We start from the raw sequence: 14,918 nt of genomic DNA on the forward strand, positions 1-14,918 counted from the left end.
TTTACAATGAATGCTATCAAAACTGCATGTGAAGAAATGAAAATGTAAATATTAATTATATTGCCAATTATTGTATGTGAGGAAATATTTTTATATATCATAGGTTTTAAAGCATACTATTTATTACCAGTATGCTTTATTGAAAGGCAAGAAATCATGTTTCTTTTTATGGTCACATGAAATTAATATGATCCAGAGTGCCCTTAAAATAACAGAAATGGTATGTCCAAAAATATTGTCCTAGTACTATACGTATTATGTACTAAACACATGCATATTGTTCTTAAGCTGTCTTCTCAGGGCAAATTTTTAAAATATGCAAGAAAAACATAATTACTAATAGGGAAAACTTAGCTGAGGAAGTGGAAGTAGCAAGGACATCAGAAAAAAGTTACCATGTAATATTGGAGATACTGATTCAAAAGGAAACTAAATCTGAATACAATAAATATGTATATTAAACTTTTAAAAAGTCAGATTTTAATAAAGTTAGCAATTATAAAAATGGTTTTGTGTTAGGGAGAAAGTGATGAGAAAGAGAGCTTAAAAATAGTAAGAATTTCTTTAAAGAGGAAGCATACTAAAAGAACAATTGCAAATAATTCCAATGACCAACAAATGGAAAACAGCAAAGTAAACCAATGTGGAAATTTAATAATTATGAAAGTGAAAATGAAAGAAAAGCCACTCTGACCATCTGACCTGGTGCTATGTGAGTCTTACAAATTATTTGATATGGGCATTCTGCACTTCTTAGAAGACGATGCTAATGCTGAAGAACATCTTTGATGGCTAAAAATGCCATGTTAAAAACACAGTAGATCCTTTTAAAATGGACAAAGATGTCTAGAAAGGAATGGGTATGGGAGGGGATTGTTATCAAACTCGAGTGGATTACAAAATTATAACTCCCAAAATAAAATTTAGAAATATCAGCCATCACATTAGAAAATTTCAGTGGGATGTGAATGATGGTGGATGGATTGAGAAATGAATGCCTATAGCTTGTTGGCTACTTAAAAGAAATCTCCTTCCCTGATAAGATCAAAATTAACAATAAATCCATACTAAAAATTGACAGATCCTATAAAGCAGTCTGGATCTTTGATTGGGAAGCAGGAATGCACAAAAAATTAATTTTACTTAGCTTGATTTATCTGAAATATTTTAAGGAAATATGTATAATGTCTAATGCAGGTAAATCAATGCTACAACTTGGCATAAACTATTGTAAAGATGTTGAAGAGCTTGATCAGTGCGGAGAGTGGGATTGGTAAAACAGCAATATATCAAACTATATTACAATGTAAGTTAAAATCATGACAAATATTATAATCTTTTTAAAATTGTCAAAGTCATTAGAATGACTAATGATTACCTACCTCACTGAATTTTTTGAGTAATGGCTCATGAGTATCTACATTGCTACAAGTACAGTACATGAGTATGTACACCGAATGAAAAATGTAATATAAATCAACCAGGTTGGAAGCTGAAAGACGTTATTACTGTATATTCAAACTTCCTGTAACAAGAATCAAAGGTCCTTAAATATTCCTGATCTTCTTTCATATTAATCAGATTATATGACCACGTAAATATAATCTAATAAAAAGCACATGTCCTCGGCAGTGTTCCAAGATTTCAGAAATAAATAGAAAAGAGTAAGATCCCTTTTGGTTAGAGCCAACAATCATAGATTATACTTTTAGATGTTAAAAATGTGTTCTTGCCGTGATCGGATAGGATGACTCTGCACTTGATAGTTTTAATCCATCAGAAAGGATAAGTCTGCATTGTGTGATGGTATTTCATGGGAATGAGATTATATAAAGAATTAAGGGTGGGCAGGGGCTATGCCCCTTCTTTTCTAAATACCTCACGATAGTATGAATTTTGCATATTCACACTGAAAAATGTGAAAGTATACCTGTTACTGAATGATCAAAATATGAAAGTATACCTGTTACGGGACAATCAGTAGTGGGAGTTGAGTTCTACAGGCAGAAATTCTTAAGTCCCCGGGAACAAAGGGGATGACATCATTGTGTCAGTGAAGGTTTGGATTGTGAGTCTGAATACAAGCCTAGTGGGAAAATGTAACAGGGAACATGGATAAAATTGGAGTACTGATGGTGAGTAGCAGTTGTCCAGTGATTGTGTAATGAATCCTCATTTTCCGTACTGGCCAGTAGTCTACATAGACAAACTAAAGAGATCCTATCTGTGAATGCTAGATGTTTCAGGATAGTTGCTATGATGCCAGAATTTAGACTTGTAATTGTACTTCAGGGTCAATCTCAGTGGGCAGACTAACATGAATTACTGTTTGGACTCCACTTCACTTGTGGTTGTTTCAGTATCAGCCCCTAATACCTAGAATTCCTCAATTTACAAGCAGCTAGGTCTACAGCATAGTAAGGATCTGTCTACAAATGGTCCTCACTGCCATCCTAACACACACAACTCTTTGTCAATGCTTTGAAAGAGAGGGTAGTCTTTTTAGGCATCCATATACAAAATGACCAGAATCTCCAAAATATAGGTAGACATCTTGAATGCAACATTTCAGCTTTGTTCAGAAAGAAGAGCTCTGCTAAATCTGAGTAGTATGCATGGATTCAACTTCTAAAGTTGCTAGTGCATGGGAAGGAAGGAATGAAAAAGAATAGTTGCTACAAGCTTCATGCAGACATGGCTATAAATCTCAGATAACCCATTATTCAGGAATTGTCTTATTTGGTAGAAGTCTTGTAAGACATGAATCAACAAACTTAGCCTCCTTATTGCACATAAGAATGGAAATCATATAAGCAGAGATTGTCCAATGCAATACACAAAAATCAAACTCATTTATAGGCATAAGCTCCAGGATTTATATTTAATGGCTTTTTTCCCTCTTCTCTTTCTAAATTCATGGTCACCTGCCATTCTCCTGATGACCCTGAAAGACACCTGATTTATTTTAAGAAATCGTTGTTTCTAGCACATCTTCATTCTTTACACAGCCAATCTGACAATTTACTTAGCAGGAACAAATTTTGTCAGGCTTACATTTTTTTTAGATAAATAACTTAATCAGATCCTATTGATGGAACTGAATTATTCCTAGAGTATGGCTCTGGAAACCATAAGAATAAGAATAATTCAGAGAAACTGAATTTCCAGTTTTAAAAATGACAGCAAGACATAGAAGACTAGGAATTAAGTCCCATTAGGAGAGAATAACGTAACTGGCATGTTTAGCTTTCAGAGAAGAAAACTGATAATATTTCAAACAATGAAAACAGTGTGACCTATTGCAGAGTAAGAAAAATTGAAATTACAAGAAGACAGTTTGCAGTTGTATCTTAGAAAAATCTTCTTAATCACGTAATTCAGCAGTGGAAGCAATTAACAAATAGTGATCACTGTTTGTAGGTTTACTTATGCTAGGTCCGCTAAAAGACTACAAGCAGATGATAGGCTATCATTTGTAGGAAAAACCTGAGCAGGACATTGAACTCAATGGTCTCTCCAATGTTATGATTTTATAAACAGTGGCTATAGTTCAGAGGTGAACCAGTAATGAACCAGTTCAGGCGAACCAGTAGTGGCGGTGGCAGGAGGCTCTACCCACCTGCCCAGACGTCATCATGAAAGCTCTACGCATTTGCAAACGTTCTATGCATGCGCACTCTAGGTAAGAGGATTTCATGCCTGCTATAGTTTAAGTTTACATTTTGTACATTTAAACCTATTGTTTGGAAAGAGGATAAGATAACTTGGTTGCCCAATCATGAGCTTCAATATTGAACCAAGATTCTTGCTATCATTAATATGTAGACTACACATCTTAATTTTTTTCAACTTTGGAGGATATAATTCATTTTTGCTGAGTTTACTTTACACAAGAGTTAGGTGCGTGTATATGATTGTGTGTGTGACTTTGTGTGTATGTATGTCTGTGTATCCTAATTTTCCTAAATCTATAGTTGTTGCTCTAGAAATCCAACTTATTTTTCTCCTCAATATGTTAGCTGCTGAAGGACTGGAGTTGCCTACTTTTCATGCCCAGGTAAGAAAAAAGATGAGAATCAACAAATATTTATATATGGCTAAATTCAACCATTTACTTGACAACTTCATTAATTTTGTTATATGTAACACCAGGAGAAAATCAATATTTCAAGGTTCTCTTAAGAAATTTACTGTTAAAAATGATTTCCTGGTATGAATAAGAATCTCAAGCTGACATTTTCCCTGGCATAATTGACCTTGAATGTGGTGGTTTAAAATGCTACATTTTGAACAAATGTCCTGTAAACCAAGATTTAGTCCACCTGTTTGTGAATATAAGTGCATTGTTATAACCATACCTTAAAACCCAAACATAATATTCTGTTTTGATGTATGATGCACAATTTACACAATCTTAATTTGTCTATGCCCCTGTCAGGCATTCTCCATGCCAATTCCCTTTTCAGAAATATAACTTCAATCTTTTGCAGCCTAAGTGCTTTCCAGATGCATGGACATGGTCTGCCCAAATTGCTTGCCTGCATGGCTACTGCTGATAATTTTGGAAGCATGCATACACATCTGGAGTTTGTTCAGAGAGGGAATAGTTGACTCATATTCTAACTGAAACTTTATAAAGACTCAAGCAGCCATATTTGGCTTCATATATTATAAAAATAAAGTAATCAATATTTCTGTAAATTTGCCAGATTCTTATCAGGCACTGGCAACAAAAAGAAGATTTTCATCATCATTCAGTCTAAGAGCTTCCAGAATAACTATTACAGGAAAAAGAATCTAGAAAAAATAGGCCTTTTTTTAAAACCTCCAGCCAATTCTTAGTTTTATATTTCAAATTCCATATCTAAAAAGCATATAGTAGTTTCTGATTTGGATTTTCACTGGGTTTTCTATGCCAGTTAGGCATATTTTTGAATATTATCAATTCAGAAATATATTTTTATCAATTTCACCTGACGATAAGCCAGACTCCATCCAATGATAACATCTCAGGACTATTTGTTGATCTCCAGATTTGATGGATTGTCACCAAATGAAACATGAAATGTAGGAAAACTGAAACACCTACCACCCACCTATAGTGCTGGGATGTGCCATCTTTTGCACATTATATATTTAACCAGTGACTAATAGTAATAAATATTATTCTGCATTTGTTATAATTGCACAGTGACATCAAAGAATATAAAATCAGCAATTTGTTGCAATACCAAATATTTTTAAAATATATTTACAACTGTTAATTATTTTTAAGAAAACAAAGTCTATAATAAGGAAAATAGGCATGGTTTCATTTCAAAGGTAAATAATGTTATACATTCAAATTACAAGAAATTTCAAAAGTTTTTTTCACAATGTGCAACCTAAATGTTTTCACAGTGTACATAGTAATTCACAGAAATATTTATTACCCTAAATATTCTCATATCATTATGAGAAGATAGAAATGCATTGGCTTGGTGTTGCAAGTTCAAATTTTAATCTATATCAATGGACTGATTTGCTTAATAGACATTATTTCCTCCACAGTAATCCTTACTGTAATTCTATCACAAGAAAATTTATAGTTATGACAGAATATGTGGTAAAATAGTCTCAAATATTTTAAATATGCCCTACATGAAACACATTCAAAAATTTGTTCATCTAACTCTAAAAATACTCAAAATTCACAAAACAGTTTCTTCTATTTAGTCTTTACCCAAATATGAGCAAATATCACTTCCACAAAGTTAAAATAGTTTCTATTTCAGATATAAATTCGTTGAATAATATAGTTGTGCTTGTGCAACAAAGTTATAAATACAGATGTATTTACATAAATAAAATCAATGTTTTTAACTTCTGAATACCTATTATACAAAATGAAAAGTCATTATTCTAAGGCTCAGACGCTAAAGCCAAGTTCTTACAAACAATCAATACGGTGGATAAATATTAGATTCTACCACTGAGATAACCAAACCTGAATTCTACAGTATAACATCAGTTTCTACTTGATGATTCATTACAAAATGTACCTCCTCACAAAGCTAACACTGTAGGCATGCCTCCTTAATAGATTAGTTGCTGTTATATAGCACATGGGTGTCAAACTTGGGGTGACACCTTGCTGTCACATGACATATCGTGACATTTTCCCCCTTCACAGAGCTGGGGTGGGAGTGGCTTGCACATGACTCATCCGGCCCATGAACTGACAGTTTGACACCCCTGATATAGCAGCTTTTTTTAAACTCCCCATTTGAGACATTTTGTAGTGAAAGCCCTAGCTGCAATAAATATCATCAGTTATTGGTTTTCCATTGGATCTGCACTTAATAAATCAGTGGAAAAATTTGCTTCCAGAAGTTGTGGTTGTTCCAAACCTGGAGGTTCTTAAGCAAAAATTGGGCAACCATTTGTTTGTAATGGTATAAGGTTTCCTCCTTGAGCATGGGGTTGGACTAGAAGACCTCGAATATCCCTTCCAACTCTGTCATTCTGAATTCCTTCTCTTTCTTTTATACCAACAGTCTATGACATGTTAAAATATAGGACAGGGTTCCTATTTATAGAATATTTCTCATCTATGAAAACATGCATATAGATATATACCTTCACACATACACGCACATGCATGCATATGTCCACATGTGCACATATGCATGCATGCATGCATGCTTCCTACAGAAACACACATATACATTCTCTGGCATGTTGAATGCTCCAATTACTAGAGAAAGCTTTAATCATAACATGGTAGTCAGAATCCTATTACCTATTGAAAAATTGTAGTTCTTGGAATTATTTTGGATCATTCACAGACTACAAAATAGCAAAAGGCCATTTTAATATCTAGTGAGCTATCTAGTGAAAACCCTAGGAGTATGTTCTCTGAAAACAGAGGAAGCAATCTGAAAGAAATAATGCTTCTTACCTACAGTATCTAAAGGTGCAAGCTGTAATTCTTTAAAGAAAAGGCATAATTTACATCACACAAATGTTAGCAGTGAATGGATATGGATAGTAATCACCCTATACTACAGTGGTTCCCAAACTTGGCAACTTTAAAACTTGTGGACTTCAACTCCCAGCAGAGCTGGCTGGAGAATTCTGGGAGTTGAAGTCCACAAGTCTTAAAGTTGCCAAGTTTGGGAACCACTGCTGTACTAGGTTATAACCTGAAATCAGCTGTGACATCTCCAACACCAGCTAACAATTCCTCCCCCTCCCCTCGAAGTAAGATGCACAGTGATAATTGAGGATTTGAAATCACATTTTGATTCTTTGCATGTCGTCACTGAAAAATAAATTTAGCAATTTTATTAGGGTTAAATTATGGCTGCAGATCAAGAACTGTGGAGTCCATTTGGAACCCAATGTGCTTAGCATAGGACATGAAAAAAATATATGCCATTCCTATATAAATATACACACAACCAAAAATTAGCAAATGAGGGGAAAATAATGAATAAATATATAAATAAACAAACAAATAAATAAAGGTGTCTTTTTAGTCAGCATTTGGTCCAGCACAGTATTAATTATTTTGTATATTTTTTAGAAAAACTTTTTTTTTGCACAAAAAGAAATAGTCAAGCACCAAATCCATATATTTTGCAGCCGCAGGTTAAGTCCCACATAATTTATATTTCTGTAATTTGCTACGGGCAAAATGATAACATAAAATCTATTTCTTACATATTCACATTATTGGCAACACACACGCAGACAAATGGTGAGAGTAATTAGTGCAACAAATTCCGCTCTCCCTGTTCTTCAGTGCAAATACTTTCTCTTCCTGACATTTTTCAGTTTCAGAAGTGTGGAAGATGACTGTACGGATTCATACCTTGCTGGGGCTGGTTACCTAAGGAGCAAAAACATAAAAATGCTGTAATGTCATCAAATTAAAATCCCATACAGCAGGTCAAAATGTATTTCCAGGTAACAATTGTGGGGGGAAATATCGAAAGCCTTAGTTTGAAACAGACATGAACTTTACATGCCTAAAATTCAAATAATGATTATTCAAAGGCACGTGTATGGGGCAATGTATATATTTTGAATTCTAAGGAACTGGATTTTTTTTTCTGAAGCTCTTTTTATTAGTTTATTTTTTTAAGAAACTCAGTGTTCTGGTTTCACTCACCTCATAAAATCTTCATACTGCTCATATACCTCTCCTATCACTTAAGGTTATGGGAAACTAATGGTTAATAAAGGACTAAAGGCAAAATACGAAAACATTTGGCAATAACCAAAGGTGCTGTTCTCCAGAGGACCAAGTGTGAGTATATTTGGTTTGCAAGAATAAGCTATGGTGTGATCCTTCTGTTGGAATTTCTCAAGGTGGAAGTTGTTTTTGAATGAACTTAATATTTCATGACTCCCATGGCAACCATGAGTTTGGCTAAGGTGATCTCTGTTCCAATTTATACAGAAGGTCATATATTGCTTCTTGTCCATATTTCAGAACAGATGAGGCATGAAGATGGAAGTCCTTTGTCATGGTCTGGTCATTTTCTGGTTCAACATATGAATGATTAGAGTCTTTAATCTCTGAAAGGATGGATAACTAATTTAGACTGGTCCACCTCTGGTATATTACAGATTTGACAATCCAGGGCTTTAAGAGTCATTGAGAATTTGTCTCCCCAATTGATTGGTAGGTAGTTCCATCACAGAACATACCCATCCATGCCTTCGCCACCTACTTTGGGAGATGATGAATGCTTCCTTGAAGAGGATTTTGAAAATCTGGTAAGGTATTAGCTTCAAAGGATTCTTGATTTGAATCCTTTCCTTCAGATTCAAATTTGAACTTGGGAATGAAGCTACATTGTCACTCTTATGGTTGATCTTCATTAGGATCTGGTTGGAATGTACCCTTTCTAATCCTATGGGATTCAATAGCATTAATCATTGTATCCTTCTGAAAAACCCGTAAGAGTTGCGGACACTGATGGTTTCCAACGGATTAATGGGGAATAGTCTAGTCTTTGGCTTCTCCATGATAAGTGCTACAGGACTTAACATTTGATAATATGTTATTAAACTTCTATATGAAAATATATATGTTTGGGTGAGAGCATCCTGTGATATGAAGTAAGGCTATCATCAATATGATAATGATACAAATTGACCTGTGGCTGGACAAGAGATACTATGGAGATCTTTATTTAATGTTTGGAAGCTATAAGCAACTAGATGTTACAAAACCAGCTTGAATATAATTTATTTATTTAAAAAACTTAAATAGCCAACCCTCTTGTACTAAATCCTGGGCAGCTTACAACTCCTCCCACCTGCCAAATAAATAAAACATCTATTTGCAATAAATTCTTTTCATGTATAAACATCCAAGTATGTTGGGTTTTGATGGGTCTCATTCCCCCTGAAGGAACAAGTCTGTAACTTGAGGGTTCACTCATGGCTCGTACTTAAGCAACACATAAAGCCTACAGCTAGTGGGAGGGACATTGTTCAGCTTTGCCTGACGTATAGTTATGATTTCTCTTGAACTGAAATAGCCTTGGCACCTGTATCTAACATCTTTCTTACCTCATGCTTAGGCTACTATATTGCTCTTTACCTGGGACTGCCCTTGAAACTATTTGAAAACAACTATGGAAACTTGGTTCACAATAAGGCTGCTTATGAATGCTCTACAATTGCCTCACAGGAATAATTGCCAATAGATTTTCCAAGTCCAAATTATTAGTGTTAACACATATGTCATTTATATATCTTGACACACTGCCTGCCATGGTCCAAATCTACCCATCCTGTATAAACATTCTGACAGAAGATATTTGGGATCTCTGTGTCACAATGAGTCAAGACTGGAAACACATATTTTAAGTGACAGCTCCGGAATTATGAAAGAGCTTGACCCTGAGATAGATCAACTCTCAGCCTGTTGGAGTTCTGCAAAGTTCTAAAAATGATCTTATTTAGACAGGCATTTAGAATCTATTGATGGTTTGGATTTGAACTGGAAAACCTTTGGCTTGTTGGGTTCAGTAACAGATTGTTTTATTGGAGATTTTACTTCTGTAAATTGTCTAGAGCCTTGTAATAGGTCAGTATATAGGTCTGTAATAAATATATTAATTCCTTATATTATTAGTTGGTTAGCTAGTTAGCTACATAATCTTGAATGTATATGAGTAGATCTCCATCCATTTTTTAAATAACCATATGAAAAAGAAATTTTATATGCAAGTAGGTTGACCACCAATCCATGACAAATAAGCTGAAATACTATATTTAAAACATTCTTACTAAACAGCAGTGTGCAAACATCTAGTTTGTAAGATAGGGGCTTTATCACTAACAACATTCTTTTACTCTCCAGCAATGATAGCCAGATTTATTATTTAACCATAATGAGTTGGCAGTTAACTGTTTTCCAAATATGCAAAACCCCAGATGGAAAGAAGCAGAAAAGAATCTTTATCTAATGCTACATACTTACTTGACAGCTGTTTTTGGAGTTGTCTGACCAGAGCAGCTGTTTGTTGTTGCTGCTGTGTCTGCTGCAAACCTTGTCTTGGGAACTGCAATATTCAACATCAGAAAAAATTAGCAAATTACTCACAGAGACATGTATATTGTCTTCCTAATCTCTTGTTTCTTGGGAAAGTAATGAGAAAGTGCTCATTTCCTATGGACTTTTTTGTCTGGCAAATATCTATCCCTAACCAAAAAGGGTTTTTTTTTTCTCCACTAAGGATCCTCTTAAAAGTCTTTAGGGGTTTGAAAACTTGAATATTTAGATATAAATATCTAATGTTTTCAAGATAACCGAAACTCTTTTAGTAGCTATTATAATTTACCTTCTTAAATCAAATCGTTTATTGAACAAATGACCAACTGAACAGAGTCAAACTTGCCAGATTTGCTCATTCTCATTCACCATCACTACTAACAGGTAATAAAATAACAGAAATACACAATGTCTCAATATCTCAGTTACACAGCTACAGAATGTTGACATAAAGCTAAGGGATGTAGTAGTATAGGACAAGTGGCACAAATGCAGGTAGTCCTTGATTTATAACCATAATGGAACTGCCATCTGTGACAGCTGTAAAACATATTGAATAGTACACACACACACAGACACACACACACACACACACACACACACACAAAATAAAGAGCCAGTTTTGGTCTAGTGGTTAAGGCACCTGGCTAGAAATACGGATATGTTTGCCACCTTGAATTATTTGTGAAAATAATAAAGGCGGGATATAAACAAACAAATAAATAAAAATGGATATAAGTACCATGTTCTGGCACAACCATCATAAAATATGGTCATGTGACCATGATAGGCTGCTAATTGCGATCTTTCATGCTGCCATTAAGTCCTCAAGTATACCCTGATCAGGCCACAAAGGGCAGGTACTATCCATATTGTCAGATTTCCAACAAATGCCCTAATTGATTCATGAGCCTTGAGTCAAATTTCAAAAGAAAACCAGTCATTTATTAGGAGCATTTTGGCAATGCCTTTTTTCACATTCAGATCTTAGCCTTATGTGAATTATAGCTGAACTTTACCCTTGTTCCTTTCCTCCCCTCAGTCTGTGTCATAAATCACATAAATCACATTCCCCAATGAGGTGAACCCCTCCCAAGTCTGCTGTGGTAATCTGAGATCGACTCTAGCTGAAAGTATGCATGGAATGTGCTCCCCGCCTTTTCTCAGTATTAGGAGTTGTCACATATGTTGTCTGCATGTCACCACAGTTGCAAAAGGCAGAAGCTACCAGATAACCCCATTTGTTCAAGGTGGTACTCAGTTAACAATCCACAAGGTGGTACTCAGTTAACAATCCCTAAGAACAGCAACCAGAATTTGTGATTGCTAAATGATGCAGTCACATGGTATCTTGCTTTATGACTGCACTAAAAGCAACAATTCCGGACTCCATAATGGTGATAAGTCAAGGACTACCTGGACTTTACTTTTCCAACATAATGAAATGGACAGATAATTTATAAAATATGCATGTCCAATAAAGTAGAGTTTTTTGATACATTAAACTCATCTCAAGATATTAAGAAGCACCGTTCATATTATTTGAATTTCTTAAATGTTAATTTGTTAGAATGGTTACTCTTTATGCTAGAATTCTCACAAATAATTGATATTTATCTTAATAATGTTTGTTTATACAAAGTGCCATAATTTAATAATCCAAAATATATACTACGGTAATTTTGGCACCAATTCATATGTTTTCAATGCAGTCAAAACTGTGCAGTGAAGCTATGTTTTATGTAAATATATTGCCATTTCACAATTTGGGTGAAGTGCATGTAGCCTATGGGATGGGAACCCTGTGCTAAATGGTAAAACTTTCAATTTGTATTATTTTCTTAATGACTGTATGAATCAGGTGAAAATATTACAGGTTATGACATAGATAGAATAGCAGCATCTGTTAACTATAAGTCAGAACTGCCCTTACACTCAAAACTGAAAATGAACAGGAAATCCTAAAACGCTCAAGCCAACTCATTTTGGACTTGTCTGTATTCATTAAAGCCAAATGCACTTTAAAGACTAAAATTAAACTCATAAAATCCTGGAAAAAATGCTAAACAATGTTATCCAGGATATTTGATAGATTCTTATGATCTAAGAGGAGTTTAGAGTAGATTAGCCAAAATGTGCTCTCGGAGTGTGATAGGGAAAAAATATTAAATCTTTTGAGATAAGTTATCAGGTGTACATGTCAGAAAAAATAGCAGTTTTATTTTTTCCCTTCTTTTTTATCTTTATGTCTGATCCCCTGTTAAATGGTTAAGGCATTTTAATAATCAAAACTATTCAGCTACATTTCAATATTTTCTCTTAAATATTAACACCCAATACTTAAATTAGTTTTTTAAAATGTAAGCTGCTGTGAAAAAAGTCAAACTAAAACTTATATAACAGAAAGTTGATTTTATGCACACACACACACACACACTACTAGTTATCATACTTAGCTATAAAAATCTAGATATAAATTTACAGAATAATCAAAATGAAGTATTTAAATAATAGAAGAATTAAGATAAATGAAAATAATATCTAGTCTTCTAATTTAAATCAAATGCAATTATGTTATGGTTTCAGAAAATAGGAGAGGGGGATAACATGCCCACAGGTTGGCTAGAAAGGCCCCAGTGTTGCACTAGCGTGATTTTAATTTCTTGCCTGCCAAAACACATTGGTATTCTCAAAACAAAGTAAACTCCACAAAATTTAGTGTATCAGGATACTAAGCCAACATAACAACTAACTGAAGAGTTCAATTAGGGATAAAAGCTCTCTTTCATCCCTAATACAGGAAATAAAAGAAAAGAAGAAAATTCTTGAAAAATCGCAGTCTCTGTTTCATACTTGAATTGTGGACTTTAAAGCCATATTTTAACATAAAGTTACCTGAAGCTGCTAGTTATTGAAATTTGAATTTGACTATGACTGCCATAGTCATAGTTTTATTATTCATTATTCTAGGATGTGAATGATGAATGTTTTGTGTGACAGAATATGTGGTATCGCAAAACTCAATATGAAATTCAGAAGCATCTAGATACTAAAGAAACTGCATAAATGATCTTTAACATTCAATATATTCAGAAGGTGCAACATTTGAAAATTCAGAACTTGGGTGGCGGGATGAGAATTTGGAAGAGCACTATTAATCAGTAGTGCTTTCTGCAATTTTTGTTCAATTGATAAGAGTGCATCCAGATTGCCTATTTAATATGCTTTCCTGATCTATGAGGCAGCACATAGTATGCTGGCATGGTTTCTTCTGTCTACATAGGTGATCTTATTGTGCCTCAGTGGGAAGACCAGAAGTGATTCTCTCCTGTTTTCTGCATAGCTCATTTAACTGCTGGAGAGAAAAAGCATCCATCAATCATTGCTCTTAATATGGACAGTGGCTGGAGGGGAGCCAAGTTTTAATAGCTAGTTAGGGCCATCTGTGTGCCAATAGAACCAATAGATGTGTTTAGCCATCTGTTTGAAAGTAAGTACTGTTTTAGCAACCTCATTAGCTTTGCACAAAAAAGACTCTGATCTGCCACCTTTTCTGGCAATAATGGGGCTATCATCTAAATGATGTGCTTATCAACTTGTGTTCTATTCTACAAAAAAAGAGCCGAGGTGGCGCAGTGGTTAGGGTGCAGCACTGCAGGCCACTTCAGCTGAGTGTTATTTGCAGTTCAGTGGTTCTAATCTCACCGGCTGAAGGTTGACTCAGCCTTCCATCCTTCCGAGGTAGGTGAAATGAGGACCCAGACTGGGGGGCGATATGCTGACTCTGTAAACCGCTTAGAGAGGGCTGAAAGCCCTATGAAGCAGTATATAAGTCTAACTGCTATTGCTATTGCTATTGCTACAAGACATTCTCTCTTTGAAACATTCAGGTTTCCATCATGCAAGTATCTTCTGACTTCGTTCCAATAGACTAAAACTGGAATTCTAAAGGTTATTTCCTTTGGAAAGTTCAAAAAGGAAATTTCTGGCCATTTATGAAATGTGAAGGCAATATGTTAATGTGGACACTTGTCTCTTGCTTTAGAAATTGAGCAACTGTTCCCAGATGTGTATTTTGGCAAAACAAAAACAAAATCATGATTTTTATAGTTAAATTACCCTTTTCTTATACAGAAGCATAAATGCTTCTCAACCGATCCCCTAAATCAAAATAAATAAAATTTGTTAAAACAGCGTCTAAATTCATTTGTTTAGATCTCTGTGAGAAATTTAAAGCAAAATGAAACAAATGAATCCATTTTCAATAAATGGATAGAAGAAGTTGAATGTTGCTGCACAATATTTGGCTAAAGAGAAGGGATCCTTAAAAATGTTCCCTAAGTATTTGGAGCACGATTTGCTA

The 14,918-nt window shown here is 34.6% G+C and overlaps 1 protein-coding gene across 2 annotated transcripts in view; it reads right to left on the reverse strand.

Annotated features, from left to right (window-relative positions):
• Positions 1 to 7,123: 7,123 nt before the first annotated feature.
• MED12L (mediator complex subunit 12L) overlaps positions 7,124 to 14,918 on the reverse strand; it is a 192,006-nt gene continuing 184,211 nt past the window's right edge. For both annotated transcript variants that reach the window (XM_087725382.1, XM_087725381.1), the window contains 2 exons: positions 10,484 to 10,565; positions 7,124 to 7,873 (listed from right to left, as the gene is read on the reverse strand). In XM_087725382.1, coding sequence (XP_087581508.1) covers positions 7,821 to 7,873; positions 10,484 to 10,565 — 135 coding nt within the window. In that variant the 3' untranslated portion in view covers positions 7,124 to 7,820. The remainder of the gene's footprint in view (positions 7,874 to 10,483; positions 10,566 to 14,918) is intronic.

Source organism: Thamnophis sirtalis, unplaced genomic scaffold (genome assembly GCF_051295495.1).
Source record: "Thamnophis sirtalis isolate CommonGarterSnake01/CBP01778 unplaced genomic scaffold, rThaSir2_p1.2 scaffold_11, whole genome shotgun sequence".
Classification (NCBI taxonomy): Eukaryota; Metazoa; Chordata; class Lepidosauria; order Squamata; family Natricidae; genus Thamnophis; species Thamnophis sirtalis.